Source organism: Lycorma delicatula, chromosome 13 (assembly GCF_047948215.1).
Source record: "Lycorma delicatula isolate Av1 chromosome 13, ASM4794821v1, whole genome shotgun sequence".
NCBI classification, from domain to species: Eukaryota; Metazoa; Arthropoda; class Insecta; order Hemiptera; family Fulgoridae; genus Lycorma; species Lycorma delicatula.
The window spans coordinates 10328540-10349183 of record NC_134467.1 but is presented as its reverse complement, the minus strand read 5'-3'; the positions used below and the strand labels follow the sequence as shown (position 1 = coordinate 10349183).

The 20644-nt window shown below is 28.5% G+C and overlaps 1 protein-coding gene across 6 annotated transcripts in view; it reads left to right on the top strand.

Moving 5' to 3' along the window:
* LOC142333753 (putative polypeptide N-acetylgalactosaminyltransferase 9) overlaps positions 1–20644 on the top strand; it is a 436298-nt gene that overhangs the window by 401899 nt on the left and 13755 nt on the right. For 4 of the 6 annotated variants that reach the window (XM_075381223.1, XM_075381224.1, XM_075381226.1 and 1 more), the window contains 4 exons: positions 3962–4147; positions 7258–7386; positions 11472–11582; positions 18283–18387. In XM_075381223.1, coding sequence (XP_075237338.1) covers positions 3962–4147; positions 7258–7386; positions 11472–11582; positions 18283–18387 — 531 coding nt within the window. The remainder of the gene's footprint in view (positions 1–3961; positions 4148–7257; positions 7387–11471; positions 11583–18282; positions 18388–20644) is intronic. The other 2 variants (XM_075381228.1, XM_075381229.1) reach the window with 2 other exon arrangements.

The following is a 20644-nucleotide window of genomic DNA, read 5'->3' as shown; positions in this document are numbered from 1 at the left end:
CCTCCCAGATGAAACCACACTTCATCTATAAAAAATGTAACGTAACAAATTACTTTGTAGGGGAAAACTTTCATTTCTTTCTTAGAGCTTTATGTTATAGCATCTGAAATATCAGTAGCTCCTGTTCAATTAGCTTAGGTGGTCTTCCACTTCGATCAGCGTCTTCAACAGAGCTTGTTACATGAAATTTTTAGATAAGAGTTTGAACTGCATTGGAGTGGGAAACAGGAATATTTTTGAATACTTTTTTCAGAAAACTTGTGCTTCACTAAATCAGTATACTTGTCATCTTTATGAAAAATGTGTTCAACAAGAAACATTTATTCCTCTACCAAAAGAACCATTGTCTGTCACTATTAATGATTCTGGCAGACGAAACAATACAAAGCAAAACGAAGCACGTTCAATCACAAATCAACAGTTGATGTCTTAGTTTATTACTAAGCAACATTCAACGAACCCAACAAACAACCAACCTAATGCCAAAAAAACAGAACACACCTCATAATTCTAAAGAGTACTGGAGTACTGCAAAAAAACTTTCTGAATGTACTGTATAAGTCTTTTTCTGATATACATTTAAAATTTTGTCCTTTTTTAACTTCTTTAATCTATTTTACCTCTATCCCATTATGAAAAAAAATCAAAGATTTTCTAAGTTAACCTGTTTTTACTATTCTAACAAGCTGACCAAAGAATATAAATCTTTTTACTTTTTCATTGTCTGTTTTTTTTTTATACTTCTTTTATTCGTTTTAAAATGATTAATAATGTTTTTACTATATCTTCTTGGCTAATATAACTAACTATACATTACATTCTATAAGGGAAATTATGCAAATCAGATCAAACTTTGAATATCGGGGTTTGAACATCTTGACATTTCATATGACCCACTTAATCAAAAAACACAATTTTAACAATGAAAGATCTGTTTATAGATAAGTTGGCTTATTTTTTGCTTGATATCTTCAGACTTGGTTTGGATGAAATTTGACATGATAATTTCTATATCTGTTGCAATGATACCATTTAATTTTGGTTGCTATCGGTCTTACTGGCAGGAAAATTTAGGTCTTATTAGTTAGGTATCTCAAAATTTTACAAAAGAAAATTTTTATGTATAATTTAAGTTCCCCTTAGGAAACTAAGATCGTTCAGACAGTGCTCAGTCTTATTCAAACCTCCATAAAGGATGATGAGGCTTAAGCATTCTTCTTTTTTTTTTTTTTATATTTCTGGAAGAAAAGCAGTTTATGTTGTTATGTATATTGTATTTTATGGTGAATGTGAAAAAAAGTCCTACATCAGCAATGTGCTATTCTCATTTAGGTTTAAGTACCCTGATTTTTCTTCCTCCCAAAAAAATTTGTTGGGGATGGTGGGACGTGTGTTATTCATTGTCCTTTTTTTTACTACTTTATCACTCTTTTTTTATCATTGATCCCTTTTCTCTTGATTTTATGAGTCTAGCAGTTCTGATCGTATTACTAGGTTTATAAGAAAAGATTGGAACTGATTTTAAACATTGATTTCAAGCAGTTTATTATTATAAAGCAAAGCTTCCATTGAGGCTCTCATTTTAAGAGTAAAGAGATTTAAAGGCTCTGGGGCCTGGATATGCTCAGATCCCCAATATACGAGTATGTTGGAGCCTGAATATGTTGTTGACAGCTTTTTATTTTACCTAGGCAGTTTTAAAAACACCTTAATTTTAACACGTATGTATAATAACAGCAAAATCTGTTTTGACATTTTAAAGACTGAAATTATTGTTGCTATTTTTATTCAGTCTAAATAATTATGAATCGTGAAGAAGACCAACCCTTTTGTATAATGTCATTAAATGTCTATATAATGTAGGGTTTTTAATTGAAAAGGTGACTCTTTTTTGTATCTGAAACAAAAGAAATTTATTGCATTTATTTAAGCTGGTCAGTAGAAAATCCATTGATCAGTAAAATGTATTATTTTTATTATGGATAAGGATATTGCTATCACCTGAGGGATTCTGGGGTGGATAGGTGTCCACTGTGGTTTAGTGATGCACGCCTTTTTTTTTGATGTGGTTGTTTGACTTTTTTTTTATTGTTGTTTTATCATTCTTTTCATATTGATTTACCATTTTTTTTCTTAACATAGATCTCTTTTTCACTGGGGGTTTATTATGGTGTCTTTCAGCTGATTCTCTGTTGGATTTCCTCTTGAAATATTAAGTTTATTTTTTACTTGATCAATCCAGGAACTCCCCATTAATGTGCGATATAAAAATCTCCAACCTGGGACTAAAGTTTAGTTTCATACACACGCACATATATTATATATATATATATATGCTAAAGAAATACATCCTATGTGTATATCCTAAAGAAAGAGAGATAATAATTAAAAAAGTTGGAGGTTGCTTTTGGAAAATAACTATTCCAAAAGTTTTATTGATAAAATTGTGTGAAGTCTAGAATTCATAGGCTTTACAATACATTTTCTTATAAAAAAGAGAATATGAAAAAGAATATTTGGCGCTTCAATATGATCCTGATTTGTCTGAAAATATTCAAAAAGTTTTTAAAAATAGACTGATAGTGGCTCATAGTAAGTACAATACAATCGGTAACATTTTTCCAAAATTAAAGGCGCCAACAAAGAAGCAAAATCAGTATAGTGTACTGTATAGTGGTTATTCAGCATGTTATATTGGACAAACATCCCAGTATTTAAAAAAAGAATTGAGACACATAAATATAGGAAAAATGAAATTACTGCATTGAATAAGCATGAGAAAGCCAAAAAACATAAATTTGATTTTGATAAAGTAAAAATTTTAGAAAGGGAACCTAATTTCGTAAAAAGAAAGATATTGGAGATGATCTACAATAAAAAGGATATAGATTCTATAAATAATAGAACGGACATATCTGATTTAAGTATTACATATGCTAATGTGTTTTAAATTAATAGAATAAATGGATTGTGTTTTATTGGTTATTTGTTCGTTTTGGTTTTTTTTTGTGTAGTTTAGGTTTATTAATTTAGGATTAGTATTTTTTGTTTGGGTTGTAACTTAATGTTATCATGGAAATGGTGGTGGGAATATCTATGAAAATAACATTTTTGTTATTTTGTTTGTTTGGTTGTTGACATAATGAATTGCATTAGAAAATTTTCTATTAATTTGGATAATTTCCTAACTTATTTAGTATTTTTATATTTGTCTAACCAAAGAATAGAGTTTAATTATTATTATTATTATTTTTTATATATATATATACATTTGTTTGTGCCAGTGCCCATATGCATGCATGCACAACACACATGTGCATTTGTTCACATGCGTGCATGTGTGTGTCACACCCCCCCCCACAACACGCGCCCATGCATGCATGCATGCATGCATGTAGATCTAACAGTTTCTGGAAAGTAGGAAGTAAAGATCATACAAATTTTAATTTAAAAAAGACAAAGCAAATAAAAATTTTATTGTGAAAATATTTCAGGCGATATGTAAACATACATTTTTTAAAGTCAGTTTTAAGACTCGTGTTCCTCTGTACTATTATACAAATATAAATAAATCTTGATCTTCCAGGTATAAAATTAAATTAAATTAGGTAGGACGACACTTACCTTATATCATTGTAATATACACACAAGAGTACTTTCACAATTTTATCGCATCTTCAGTTGATCCAATCTTGTAATTGTTCATGCAAAATTACATATAAATACACAACATTAACAAAATAAAATCCTAATAAATACAATAAAAGAAAATTTGTTAAAACTTTGGATATAAATTTTAAAATCAAATCAAAATAGATAATTTTAATTCCATTTTGATTTGAAATTAGTGTCATATTATCTAATTTAATTGTATTCTGTACCTGGTAGAACAAGTTATTTATTTATATTTGTAAATACATATATTATTTGTTATTTAATGTATTTATATTATTTTTTATAGACATGGATGTGCGGTGGAACACTGGAAATTGTACCATGTTCACATGTCGGCCATATATTTAGAAAACGTTCACCATACAAATGGAGAACTGGTGTTAATGTTTTGAAAAGAAATTCAATTCGACTAGCTGAAGTATGGATGGATGAATATGCCAAATACTATTATCAGCGTGTTGGAAATGACTTGGTTTGTAATTTTTAATTTTTATTTTATCTACTTATTATTATTATTTATATAAGTTTGATGACAGCTTGAACTGACCCAAAATTACCTTAAATATTGATTATTTAATATATTTTTATCAGAAAATCTTCCTCACCATGGAGATTTTTCTTTAAATACATGAATTAAAAAATAAAAATCTGTAAGAAGTGGGAAAAGGTTTATTATTTTTAATTTATTATGAATAAATTACTTCTGAAGTTTCTTTCACAGGCTTATGCATAACTTTTAACAATTTCTTTTGATTTACATGTTTTAATGTTCACCATGTGACTATAAAAAACTGCAGTAAATGCTGCTCAATAAATTCATGGTGTCACTTTACTTTTATTTCTTACCACACGACTAAACTTAACTTCATAAAACCTATTTATAAACTTGTGCTAAAAAATTTATAAATTTTTTGTTACCATGTTATTTTTTAGCAGTTTTTTTTTGAAATTGTAGGAATTCTAATCCACTATCAACTAGAAATGTTTATTTGTGGTCATATCTTATTTGAAAAGTTTTCTAAAGATTAAAGAACCCAAAAACAAATATTAAAAAATCTGATACGGATACCATCACATGACTGGACTTCCTTGTACTATTAAATTACATATATACTTTTTTTGCTGCACTCGATTCAAACTTATTTCATTTGAAAGTAAGATATGATTCTCCAATTCTTTAATAAAACAAACAGTTACACAATTGCTAAAATATTAGTTATTAATATCAAATATTTATAAGATTATTAATTCAACAATCTTACATGAAACATTAGAATAGAGTAAAAGTCCCTTCATAACTCTTTAAATAAATGTATGTCGTATATCTACCTAATGATGTGTTTTTTAAATTATGATGTAACCATCAACAAAATGAAAAAAAAATGAATAATCATCAGATGTTTCACCAAATCTCATGTGGACACCACATGACTTACTTGCATGCCTATTAAATTATATATACACATTTTTCTAAAAATAAAAAGTACATAAAATTTTATTTCATTAATAACTTCTGATATTTTTCATATTTTTTTATTTTATTGCTGTTATTCAATAATTATTTATTGTAATTTTTTTTTACAATTGGAGGTTAATAATTATTATTAAATCAATATATTTAAATTAAAAAAAAGTTAAAAAAAAAAAGATGAAGTCTGATTCCAACCAATGTGCCTTCCCCTTATAAGATCCAAATATTTAATTAATTAAAATTTCATTTGACTATAACTCTGGAACCGATGAAAATAAGTACCACTTATGATACATCATTAAAAATCTCTCAATGAGGGTTTATTACTGCAGTTATAAGTCCAAAATCCACAGTTTTTTTTTTATTTTGGGTCTTTTTTTTGGACACTTTTGGTTCAGTCGATTGCAATCAAAAGGGGAGGTGCACAACTAGATGTTACAACAGTCCTAATCCAAATTTTCAACATCCTACAGCTAATTGTTTCTGAGTTATGCAAGTTATATAAGTACATACATACATATATGCATATGTACAGATGTCACGTCGAACTAGTCAAAATGGATTCAGGGGTGGTTCGGTTGAAATCTGAAAACAACAATTTTTCCACAATCACAATACTTCTTTACTTCATACAACGAAGTAAAAAACAAAAAAAAACTAGTCAAACTCAACCAATTTTACTATGGGAATCATGATTTTTAGAACTATGAAACCTGAAAATTTCATGATTTTTGGCAAGAAATTGATAAATTTTAGTCATTGTAAAGTTAAGTTATTTAGACAATAGAAAAATTATTATCAGATTGAACATTCTTAAATTTCTGATCAATTTTACTTGGTGTTTGATTTTTTTATATACACCACTCATTTTATGTATTACAGCAGCTCTGTAATACATTTTGTCAGAAAAAATAAAACAAAACACTACGATGAAATAAGTATAATGTTACAATTCAAATATCACAAACAATTAAAAAACAGTAATAAACGCACAATCCTTTTTTTCTCATCTACGTATTGTACAACACACCAATAAATATAGTATTATAAAAAAACTAATATAAAATAAAGCATTCTTTTCACTATGATTTCACAGCCAACTCAAAACAATAACAGACTAACATTATTTACATATTACCCAATGAACACGACTAAAATAACAATTTTCTCTAAAAATAAAAACATAAACAATCATTAAGTTCAAAATAATAATTTTTGTTTAACATTGCAGTACTAATTCTGATGACACAAATGACTTTAAACAGTAACAAATGTAACCTCTATCAAGTGGACTGCCATGTCTGCCATGACAACCAAACATGTGATCATTACAAATGTAATTTTGACAGATGAAATTTTACCGAATCATGTTTCTCGCATAAAATGAGATTAATGAAAAATCTTCAAAGGGTTTATACAGACAGTCAGATTTTTTTTATCAACTAAGAAAAGGCTAAAAAACAAAGTAATATTATATAAGCTTAAACCATTGTGTTGTACTAGTAGTGTGACAATAAATTTCTAAGCTTTATGTCAATGAATGCCCAGTTACTGAAAAGATTACTGCTAACTACAGCTAAAAAGTTGATTTGTGTATTATAAACAAAATAGTTTTATATACAGCATGTATAAATGTTAAAAGAAAATCGAATACCCAGACATTTTATATACACAGGTTTAAAATAAATAATTATAGTAAAAGGAAAATTGCTTATTTAGATAAAATGCACATAAATCAAAATGTTATTTTTGGAAAAATAAAAATATATGGTCTTTAGGAACTTTAACTAAATGTGAAATAATTATTTTACTACATATTGGTTTAGCATAAACTTTAAATGCATACAATGTGTTAATATTACATTTTGAATGAAGATAGATGTTGATCTTACTTCAGTAACCAGTTTATAGGAATGAAAACAAATAGCAAATGTTATAAATTATGAATTACATAATTCAGTTGTAATGAACCAATAACATAGCTTACATAATTCATTAAAACTAGACTAGCAATATTCTGATGCAATATTAAGTTATATTATAAATTAATTAAATTAGTAGTAGTGTTAAATTGAATGAAATTATTAAAAAAAAAAAAATACTTTTTTTAGGGTGAATATGGTGATGTATCATCAAGAAAAGATTTGAGAAAGAGATTGGGTTGTAAATCATTTAAATGGTATTTAGAAAATGTATATCCTGAATTATTTGTACCTGGTGATGCAGTTGCATCTGGGGAGGTATGTATTAAACTATTTTTATTACTATTATTATTTTATATATATATTTTTGTGTTTTTAATAAATTTAATTTATTATTATAGACTTGATTATAGAGAGGTATTTATTTATTTATATAAAAAAGTTATCTTCAAAAAGAATTTCCCTTGAAATTCTTATCTTTTAGAGTTGAATTTATATAAAGAAATTAGTAAAAATTAGCTGCTGATCAGGTGTAAGACTTGCAGATGATAAGGTGGAAGTATGGTGTAGACTCTTCAGAGTTATTGTTACATATATCATGCAATATACTTATTGTCATGAATGAATCTTCCGTAAATTGTCTTATAAGAGAATCCCACTTTTTTTATCATATTTATTTAAAACCATTTATTCTGATTAGTTTCTATAGATAATAAGATATGTTGATAAGAAAAATAATCAAATTTATATTACAAAATGTACAAAGGTGTATGTTAGTCAAATGTGCATTACATAAACACATAACCGTTATTATTTCACAAGGAATGGAAATGCAACACCAACTATAGTTTAACATCATAAATACTTTTAATCTATAAAAGAATAATTTTCCTCTTGATAATTATTTCTAACATTAATTAGTTATTCCAGGAACTTGTAAAGTAAATGTGTGTGAATATACCTATAGTAACATCTAAATAAAATGAGAGCACTCCTTTACACCTTTTTATTTGATGTATGAGGTCTGTTCAGAAAATAACTAAATATTTTTGTTTACGCACCAGTAGAGATATTTAGTGACATGTGGTTGGCATCATTGTGTTCCGCATAACCTCTTCTTTAATCATATGTTCGTGGATTGTTGATATTTCATTTAGTTTTCATGTTATTGTTATTTGAGTGCAACATCTTTTAAGTGTTTTGTATGAAACCGGGGAAAACGTTCACAGAAACGTTTCAACTTTTGAACAAACTTACCAAAATGGTGATCTTATACAAATGGTTTTCGTCAGTTGATTGAAGATGACCCTCGACCAGGAAGGCTTTCAACTTCAACTGATAACACCCGCATTTAGAAAATCAATTTTGACTGAAAAATTGAACATGCATTGAGTCGCAGCAAAGTTTGTTCCTCTTGTTTGATGACCAAACAACAGAAAGAACATTTGTCGGCTACTTCTGAACAAGCCGATGATGATGATGATGATAATTCATGCAAAGGATCATAATGGGAGACAAAATCTGAATTTACGGCTCCAAAATTGAGACAAAAGTTCAATCGTCAAAAAATCACATATTACAAAAATCGCTACTAACACTTAAATATGTTGCATTCAAATAAGAATAACATGAAAATGAAATGAGTTATCAATAATCCAAGAACATGTGGTTACAGAGGAGGTTATGCAGAACAGTCACTAAATATCTCCATTGGTGCATAATTAAAGATGTTCAGTTATTTTCTGAACAAACCTCTTATTGTAGATATTTTAAAACTATTAGACGATTGGATAGTACATGCCAGTTTATAATTTTAAACCTTTGTTACAATCATAATCATATACAGATATAATAAAAGGTGTGGCAAGCTGTTTGAGATTTACTGTTACTATATGGAGGAGTTTATCATTTAATTTAGTTTTTGTTATACTAATATATGTAATCCAATAATCTATATGGCTACTTCTTGTGATAATATTTAATTAAAAAAGGATAGATTTCTTAATACCAATTTAGGTATACACAAGCATATATATATGTGATTGTTAACTAGAAATACTTCATCCTGGGATTGTAATGATGCAGTTTAGCTCTGTAGATGTATACCATGAGTTATAAAATCTGTACTCCTGCAGAATAGTAGTTATTTTGTGATCTGGTTATCAGTGTACAGAATAAACAGCATTGATAAGAGTTTAAAATAAATAAGAAATTTAAAAATGTTATGAGAACAAAGGAATGTTGACAAAAATTAACAACCACAATTTTTTTGTAGAATTATGTATTAAGGAAGGAATCGAAGGATAGGAAAAACAAGTTCTGATTTGGTAATATCTGAAAGAAAAGATGTTGTCTATTCCTATAATTGTTTTTATTCTTAAATTAAAAACTGTAGAGAATTTGAATTAAGTTTTTAAAAAGAGTGGAAATAAAAAAGAAGAAGAAATAAATATGAAATATTTTGTTACAGCATTCATCTTTTATAAAAAGAGAAATTAAAATTACAAGACGTATGTAATAGATAAAACTGATACCTATAAAAAAATCCATGATATAGTGATGGAGGTTAGAAGATTATAAGCGAATGAAATTGCTAATTTGAGATGTCTAAAATTAATCTTCACATCTCAAATTAATCATATGAAATCATCTCAAATTAATGAAATTAATCATATTTCACATGAATGTTATTTACGTGAAAACTGAAGCATGTGTAGCAGTTTTACCATCTCCATTTGTCACAATGGTTGCAGCAAAACGCAATACAACTGAATAAAAAGCACGAACAAATAAACATTTCTAAGTACAGTTTGAAGCGGTTTCAATGTAATCAAGGAATTTTTGCACAGTTTCCTATAAATCTTATCACTGAACATTGCTCTTCTGGTATACATGTTTCAAGCCAAGCTGACATTCTGTAATCAAGAAAAGAGTTATATTTAGATTGATTATGATCAAACAGCTGGTTAAATGTGTTCCCAAGGTTGCCAACTTGACCCTCAAAAAGTTTCATTGTCGTAGAATGAACCATTTTTTTTCTACATCAGTTTGTCTCATTAATTATTGAACATCCCTTGTATTACGTGAAAATTTTGAAAAGTAGATTGATACATAAGATTTGAAATGGATTGATTTCATGATGCATTGATGCATGAAGGTGTTTTTTTTTTTTTTTGAGAGAGGATCATATCAAAGAAATCTAGAATTCTTGAAGTAAATAATTGAAAATATGGAATTCAGTTAATACTTTGAGTTAAAAAAAATTAGCATAGGAACAAAAAAATGGAACAAAGATGTACATTTGATTGGTTGAATGATAATCGAAATGAATTAATAATCAGTGTTCTTCTTCTTCAGATTATGAATTGAGTATTTCTGCCTGTTCCAGGAATCAGATAAATTACTATGCAATCCTCTCTTGATTTACTTTGAGGCTGTTTTGGTTCCTGCCAATAACAACAACAAAATCTCCTGAGCACATTGTGAATGCTGTGTAGGTTTATTCTGTAGTTAGAACTGCTGCCTTATTACCTCCAAGTTTGCAGACCTTTCTTTCAGGGTTTGCTCTCCTAATATCCTCTGCCCTCTTTGTCACAGGGAGTACTTTCTTTCATTTAAACCACTGACCAGTTTCACTTTTTTCTTTTAAGTCTGCACTTCTTCTTTGCTTTCAAGATGAGGTCCCTGGCTCGGAATTGGTGATATCAAAAGACACTCTTGGTCTTATGTTATTCATATTCAAGTGAGAATAAAATAATTCAATAGAATTCAAAATTAAAAAAACTTAACATTTTTTTAGATTTAAAAAAGTAAGTTGTCAGTAAAAAGTAAAATGTTATTAGACCACTAAAGAAATCAACAGATTTTATTTTCTTTTGAAAGTAAAGATTGTAGAAATTGTTAATTTGGAAATATAACTGTTTTTTTTTTTTTGTTTTTTTGTATGAAAGCTAAGTATGACAGGCTTCGCTTCATTCATCATTGGTGCCAGCATTGAGGCATTCGTTATAGTGATATGAACTTCAAAATATCCTCATTATACTTCTTTGCTATCAATCCACTTTAGTGCTCAGGGATAGATTTATGTTTTGTTTATTGATAGGCCCCAAAATTTGGCACCTATGTAAGGCCAGAATTTTTTTTTAAACCAAAGTGTATTTTTTTTTACACTTGTCTAGTATGTACATTGCCTGTAAATTTCATTAAATTTTTTTAAATGTAACTTTTAGTATTATTACGTAAAATTCAGATCATGTATTTAGAAATAGTAATGGAATATTTTTTTAATTATTATTCATGGTATTTTTCTGTACTATGTATCTAATATTTTTTACTGTGGAGTGAAGATTTATTGCTGATTATTTCTATGTAAAATAATATTTTAAGTTATATTTACTAAATAGGTGCGTAATCTTGGATATGGGGGCAAGACTTGTATTGATTCAGCAGCCAGAAAGGGTGATTTCCATAAACCAGTCGGATTATATCCGTGCCACAAAATGGGAGGAAATCAGGTGTGTGCATATTTACATGCATGTAAATGGTGATGACGATGATCCAGTTTTGATGTTTTTTTCTCATTTAATTATTTTTTTTCAGTTGCTATAAGATGGCAGCAGTCAAAATGCAGCAGCAGCATTTCTAAGTGACTCAGGAATACTCTTTATATAAATATTATAATGTGCTTAGTTGGTTGTATTCATTGTGTTTACTTTTAATACTAATAACATACAATGTGATTCATGAAATTTTACTTTCACTACAGGAGTCATTAAAAAAAAAATTATTTAAATATTTTATTTTTATAATTTTCCTTCAGAAATGAAATAATGATAAATAAAAAAATTTTGGGACTTATAGAACAAATTAACTGTTTTATATGTTATTTGTTTTTTTTTAAAATCGCCCCTGGAATTATAAGTATTTTCTGAGAAATTGTTGTAAAACTTAAAAATTGATTAAAATAACAGGTATTTAAATTGACTATTAAATTTGGTTAATTTATAAATAAATTACTGAAATTACAACAAATTTATGTTGGTCTTTATTCTGAGAAAATTGATATGTAAACAAAATCAAATGAAAAACAAATGCAGAAAATACTTTTATTTAGCATACTGATCTAAATTTGGAAAAATGTGTTTAAAAAAAATATTAAAATTATATCATTGGGTGTTTTATTAGTAAAAGAAAAGTATCTATCGTACTTTCACCAAATAAATATCTATTAGTAAATTATCTTCACTGAATGTAATGTAATATCTCTGTGTTAACTTACATTTTTACAACTACATCTTATTCGTGTTTAAATAAATCTTTAATTATAATTAGACCTTAATATAAAGATAAAATTAGGAATGTGTAGATTTGCCAACACAGATACATGCTGGGAACTGTCCCAGCATTTGCCTTGATCCATTTGGATCAAGAGAAACCATGGTAAAACCTTAATCAGAACAGAATAAAAAAATACATAAGCAATTATAAAATAATAAAAAATATTCGTGATCAAAGTCCATATAAATAAATTAAAAATTTAAATGCTTGAAATAATGTTTTAATGAAAGTTATTTGAGCACATATTATAATGTACATGTTAAATAGAATATACAGCATTCAAGGTTTTTTAAATGTTCTAATTAACCCTTTAAGAATCAGACTTTATTTGGAGATATTTAAAAAAAATCCCAATGCTTAAATGATTTTTTTTTGTCTTCTGTTATTTGACAGGTTTGATGCAGCTCTCCAAGATTCCCTATCTAGCGCTTGTCGTTTCATTTCGATATACCCCCTTTTCTTTCTTTTTCCTGTTTAGCCTCCGGTAACTACCGTTTAGATAATACTTCAGAGGATGAATGACGATGATATGTATGAGTGTGAATGAAGTGTAGTCTTGTACATTCTCAGTTCGACCATACCTGAGATGTGTGGTTAATTGAAACCCAACCACCAAAGAACACCGGTATCCACGATCTAGTATTCAAGTCCGTGTAAAAATAGCTGGCTTTACTAGGACTTGACCGCTGGAACTCTCGATTTCCAAATCAGCTGATTTGGGAAGACGCATTCACCACTAGACCAACCCGGTGAGTTTCGATATACCCCCTACATCGTACATTCCTAACAATTTGTTTTACATATTCCAAATGTTGGCTGCCTGCACAATTTTTTCCTTCTACCTGTCCCTCCAATATTAAAGCGACTATTTCAGGATGCCTTAATTTGTAGCCTATAAGTCTGTCTTTTCTTTGAACTATATTTTTCCAAATGCTTCCTTCTTCATCGATTTGCCGTAACACCTCTTCATTTGTCACTTTTTCCACCCATCTGATTTTAACATTCTCCTATATCACCGCATTTCGAAAGCTTCTATTCTTTTCTTCTCAGGTACTCCAATCATCCAAGTTTCACTTCCATATAAAGTACTCCGAATATATACTTTAAAAAATGCTTTCCTGATGGTTAAATTAATTTTTGATGTAAACAAATTATATTTCTTACTGAAGGCTCATTTTGCCACTGCTATTTTGCATTTTATATCGCTCCTGCTTCGTCCATCATTAATAATATTACTTTCTAAATAACAAAATTCTTCTACTTCCATAATCTTTTCTCTTCCTATTTTTACATTCAGTGGTCCATCTTCATTATTTCTACATTACATTTCATTATTTCTACTACATTTCATTCCTTTCATTTGTTTATTTTCATGCAGTAGTTTTTGCATAGGACTTCATCCATGCCATTCATCGTTTCTTCTACATCTTTTTTACTCTCAGCTAGAATTACTTTATCATCAGCCAATTGTAGCATCTTTATCTTTTCACCTTGTACTGTTACTCTAGAACTAAATTGTTCTTTAACATCATTAACTGGTAGTTCTGTGTAAAGATTCAAAAGTAACGGGGATAGGGAACATCCTTGTCAAACTTCCTTCTTTATTACGGCTTCTTTCTTATGTTCTTGAATTATTACTGCTGTTGTTTGATTCCTGTAAATGTTAGCAATTGTTCTTCTATATCTGTATTTGAACCCTAATTTTTTTTAAAATGCTGAACATTTTATTCCAGTCTTAAATTATTTTTGGTAAAAAAAAACTGCACAGTGCCTTATGGTGACTTGTTTGTAAACTTGTACTAAAAATTTATAAATTTTTTTATTATTGATACGTAGTAGCTTTTTTTTAAATTGTTGGAAAACCAACTAGAAATATTTTTTATGGTCATATCTTATTCAAAAAATTTTCTAAAGATTAATGAACCCAAAAAAAATAAATAAAAAATAAATGAAAAAATTAGTTTGAAGTCACAACTTGAAAATCAGGAAACTATTTTACTATAGGAATCATGACTTTTAGAATTGTTGCACTATTTTGTGTTAAACCTGAAAATTTCATGATTTTTGGCAAGAAATTGATAAATTTTAGTCAAATTTGTAAATTTTGTTTAGAAATTTTTACTTTTTGTTAAGTTTTTTTGAACTGTCTGTACACAAATCACTATCAGGTTGAACATTCTTAAGTTCCCAATCAATTTCACTCAGTGGTCAAAATGTATCTCACATTTTGTCTATTATAGCAACTCGTTAATAAATATTGCCTGAAAAAATAAAACTAAACACTAAGATGAAATAAGTATAATATTACGATTTGAACGTCACAAAAAATTAAAAACAATAAGCATGCAATGTTTCTCGGCTCATCTACGTACTATACAACATGACAATAAATACAGGATTATAAAAAAACAAAATAAATAAAATAAAGCATTCCTTTTCACTCTGAACAAACTGTGGTTTCATGGCTGACCAAAAACAATAACAAACAAATGACATTTACGTATTACGCAACGAACAATTAAATGTTCTGTAAAAATAAAAACATTAATAGCTGTTCAAAATAATTATTTTTGTTTACAATCTTAATATTAATTGTCATATGTGACTTTAAACAACAACAAACGTACCCTCTATCAAGTTGGACTGCCATGTCTCCATGATAACCAAACATGCGATCAGTCCAAACGTTATTTTGACACTTGACAAAATTTTGCCATCATCTTTCTTGCATAAAATAAGATTGAGGCAAAATTGCCATTTGGTCTTTTTAACAACTGAACCGGTCTTTAAAACTGGTCTTTTAAAACTGAACCTGACAAAAAAAAAATCCAGTGATCTTCAAAGGACTATGTTGCCAACATGATAATAATATTTTTGTAAAAGAAAAAAAATTACTTTTATAAATTGGTTGTAGATGTTTTTAAAGATGGTTCAGAAATTTATTAAAAATAACAGAAACTTTATGCCTTTTCTCATAAGCCAAAGTGTTAAGCTAAAGAACTGGATAATACTATTTTCTTAAAAATAAGTGATCATTCTTTTTTTAGCAAAGATTGCTTATATTTATAAATATAAGCAAAGGATAAGTTGAAAAATTTTAATTTTCTAAATATGGGACAACAAACTTCATACTTATGGACCTTGATGATTTGACTGCACGTTTGCGTCTTGCAAAATCATTATGACTTTGAGTGAGGCTCAAGCGATAATATTATACTTTAGCATGAGATGTATATAACCTTAGCATTTTTTTAAGGTGTTCAGATACTAAATGTTACTTTACACTTTACAAATGTGATTATGGATTACTTAATATAATTTTAAATATTTAAGCACACTCAGTGCAACTGGAATCTTGGTAACTGCATCTGAAGGGCAGTATGAGGAAAAGGAAGCAAGGAAGTAGAAGGATTAAGTTAATAAGATGAGGTAAAGATTATAAACTACAAGAGGATGAAGGAGAAGGCCTAAAACAGAAATGGTTGGAGATAGCAATGGATTAAGGGACATTCCACTAGGCAAAATACCAAATAATGATGATGATGATAAACAGAAACTGGAAAAACCTCAATCAAATATGATGATTCATTTGAACTTAATTACAATTTTACTATGAAAAATAATTTTTCAGTTCATTTTCATCAATATTTGTATTTAAATGTATTTAGGTTGAAACCAATTATTATTCTTGGCTGGTTAAATATTTATTAATAATGTTGATTTTTGTTTTGATTTATTTATATCAATTGTCTTAGAATTAAAATCAGATAAATTTTGTTAAAAAGTTTATTTATTTATTGGTAATTTAACAAATTTAGTGAAACTAAACAACAATGTTTTTTTTTAATAGCAAAACTTCTAAAGTATTAATAAAAATTTTTAGTTAAGCTCAAAATTTTGTTTTATTATAATTTTCTTAGAAACTATATTAGGTATAGTTAGGGGATTATTTAAAATAATCATTCAAATATCAGAATAAAATCATTAGGTTTGCCATTTATTATATATTTCAAGAATTTGAATCTAGCATTATTACTTTATCTTTAGACTAGAATTAGGGTGAAAATTTTCAATAGCTATACAAGCATTTTCAAACGTATTTTTATGCGATGAATTTTTTACTTCAAATGATTTCCATGAACGCATTCTTGTTATGGATGTAACATTTCATGAATCATATGTATATATAATATATATGTGAGGTGTATTCAAAATAAAAATCTCTGGTACAATTATTTTATCGGTATAAAAAAACACAGAAAAAATTCCAAATTGTTTACACTTCCTGGTAATTAGTCACTTCACATAAGATCCTGCAAATCCAAATAATTTTATATATATATTTTTTTTAAATCTCTTGTAACTCCTAACTTCTGTTATGCCTTTGAATATCTTCTAGCTCTTCTATAAAGGGCACTAGGAAAGTTTTGCAATACATCCTTATTTTTTTTATTTTTCAAAATAATTTCTACCACACATTACACAATTTTTCCACCCTTCGTAACCAGTCTTCAAAGAAACCCTAAAATGTTTCATCAGTGATCTGAGCACACTCATTGTCCCAAGCCCTTAGGAGGTCATAATCGCTCATAAAATCCCACCCTTTCAGTCAGTTTTTCAATCATGTGGGAGGGGAGGGACAGTGCACTCACACAGAGTGAGGTCAGAACTGAAGGGAGGTTACTCTAACAGTTTTATTCCAGTTCTGGACAAGTGCACAGAGCAAACTTTGGAGTGGTATGCTGGAGGGTTATCATAATGAAGAAACAATGTGTCCGTCCTTGAGTTTGGATGCAGATTCTTGAGAGCTTTGTCAATGTTAGACAGACTTTCTCTGTATACTACTTCCTTATAACCGTCTTCTAAATTTCTGACACAACATAATCTAATATTCTTATCACACTAAACATTATAGCCTTCTTCTTCACCAACTAGATTTTTAAACAGCCATGGTGTTGAGGGGGTCTCTTCAACTTTCAACCCTTACACTTTGTTCTGAGCCATTATTATAGTACAGCCAAGTTTCATACTGTCACAATACTATTTACATAGGAGTTTTCCTATTTTCAGACTTATTCAGCATTTCACGATACCGTGAAACACGGTAACGCCATTTGATTGTCAGTTAAGTTACGTAGCATCCAAAGGGTACAAAACTTTCTAATCTGAATGTAATCTCACAAAATGCATGAACTGCTGATGTATTAATACCTAAGGACATCTTTAATCGATGATAGACTACACACCTGTCTCAAAACTTTTTCGAACTGCAGCAATGTTTCCCTCTGTCACAGACAAAGATGGTCGACCTGACCATCTTTCAGATGTGTCCTTCAGGCTGAAATCTCTTCTTTCAAACTCTCTGTACCATCTAAATATTTGTACAGAGAGGGCAGTCTTCTCCAAGCACAGGAGTCATTTCCTCTAAACACCTATCAACATTTAACGTACAAATAAATTTGCTCAGAATTCAGTATTCGACCACAGCGACATTACTACCTCTTTTCACAAACATAGCCAAAAAACAAAATTGACATTAAGACAGTAACTAGAGTAGATACAGTGCAGGTTAGGACCTGTAAACACGTACTAATTTGTGATGTGTTCCATTATATTTCAAAACTTTTCTGGTGGCCTTTGTATATGCAGAAATTTTTTCTTTTCTATGAGATAGTTTGTTGATCGTTTTTCTGCTCATTTTGCATCAAATGATGTGAAGTGCATTACAAATATGGTGAAAAATTTGGGGTGTATTATGAATATACTTCACATATTTATTATAGCTTGTTCGTTTTTTGTTAGTGGTTAGTTTTTTTTATTTATTTTTTTTTTACTATTATTGTGATGTGTTATTTTTATGTTGTTGTTTTTATTAAGATCAATAATGAAATCTCAAACATGTGTATTGATTCGGCATGTAAACCAGAAGATCTTCATAAAGCTGTCGGTTTATGGCCATGTCATAAACAAGGCGGTAATCAGGTAACAGTTATAAAAATAAATGTGTTATTGATCTTGATTGATAATAACTTCTTTTTTTTGGATTTGGATTACTTCTTTTTTTTTTGTTCTTTTATTGCGTATGCATTTTTTTTAACAAAGTTTTGTTATTTAATTTATTAATATTGCTTTGTAAGATAACATGTAACATGCTATAACATTGAAACATTTTTTATTATTTTTTTTTAGCTATTTTTATAATAATTTAACACAATAACATATTGCTTTTTAATAATTTATTTTTAACCATTAATCGTATAGTATTAATTGATTGTGTGTAATATACATAATACTTGGAAGCAAATTAATGAATGTATATAAAAGAAAAATTAGAATTTTTTTAACGTAATTTAATTTTAATGTTCTTTTTTGCTATACAAATATATCATTTTTTTTCTAATTACATCCAGTTGTGATTACATCCAATTCTTCTAGTAATTAACGTAAATATGAACCGTATACAAAATCATAAAGTAATTTATTTTTTATTTATTTTTCAATTCCTAATTTGTATGTTGCAATATGTTCAACTTATGAACAATAAATAACTAAATGGCTCAATGAGATGACATGAGAATGATATGTAAATCAAGTGTAATCTTGTACAGACTCAGGCCAACCATTCTTGAAATGTGTAGTTTATTAAACCCCAGCTACCAAAATACATCTGTATCGATTGTCTAGTAGGTTAGTAACTTAACCTTTATTAAGATATTAGGATTTTTTTACATTTGTAACATTAGTATATATTTTTTACATTCATTATCTTTTTTACGGATTTTATGAACTGATTTAAAGAAAGGAGAGGAGGTTCTCTATTCAGCAAGTATAGTTTTAATTCTTTTTTTACTTTCCCGGTGAGTACAGCTAGAATAGCTACATAAGGGGGAAAGTATGGTGAACATGACAAAATTTTGGTATCAAGTTATTTGCAAACCTGTACTATGTTTTAGGGTCCAACCAATTCATGTAGATAAAAAATATGTGTATGTATATCAGTCATACTTCTTTTGGCCTTATATCTCAGAATTGACAAACATGTTTTCTTAAGATTTGGATCAAATTTCTGTATAGGGGCATTGATCACATTAATTTTTATTTTAAAATTTGTTATGTGGATGGGGATATTGTGAAAAAATCAATTTTGATTTTCTTCAGAGACATTTTAGAAAAAAACCTTAATTTTGCAAATTTGTTACATATAAGTAATACAAAAAGAATTTTCTCAAAAAAAGTATAAGATCAATTTCCTTCAGATCCTCTCCTATTTCTCTGATCCATCTGCATCCTGTCTTGGTATTTTTTGAGTCGAGATTGTACTGTACAAACTGTTTAAGAAGCCTCGAATCTTGCATCCTCACGATGTATCCAAAAATCCTATCTAGTCAACTCTTACTCATGGTATTAGTAATGGGTTCTAACTCTTTATACAGGACTTTGTTGGGCACGATCTACCACCGCCCATCTTTCTGGTATTTTTTGTTGATGCAGATTCTACCAATTCTTTGTTCGATTTTCTGGGGTCTGTCAATCTTTGATTGTTCGTTCAGGTAGAAGAATTTTTCTACTGCATATGTGGCTTCCAGTTTTATAACTGTGTTGTAGTATTTTATTTTTGCGTTTATGGATATTCCTTTTTACTTTAGGTGTACCAGGATAATTATTGTGCTTTAGGTAATTTGTTCTTGTTTGGATTGAAGATTTTTCATTTAGGTTGTTTGTTAATATTTCTCCAAGTTAGTTAAATCGGGTTACTATTTTGACTTTACTACATTTATGTTTACTTCTTTTAATCATGTTGGTTTTTGGAGCATAATTTCTGTCTTTTTGAATGATATTTTGAGGCCAATTTTTTTGCAATTTATTGAAGTTCTAATATCTGTGATTTAGCTTTGTCGATTTCATTTGCTATCAGAGCCAAGTATTGGCGAAATCAAGACAGTTTGTTTTGATTTTTCGTCCTATTTTTATTTTTGGGGGGCATTTTTTAAGCTAGGCATTTCTAGAGCTCAGTTAAATAATAGTGGTGAGAGCCCATCACCTTGGCATAGTCCTGTTTTGATCTCAAATCGTTCCGAGAGCTCACCTCTGAATTTTACCTTCATTTATTGTTTGTTCATAAATATTATATATAAAAGTTAATTTCCATGTAAAATATAAAAGAGTATGGTTAAAAAATATATAAGCACAGGATAGATGATGAATTAGAGGGAGTTTACTGTTACAACAACAATAATAA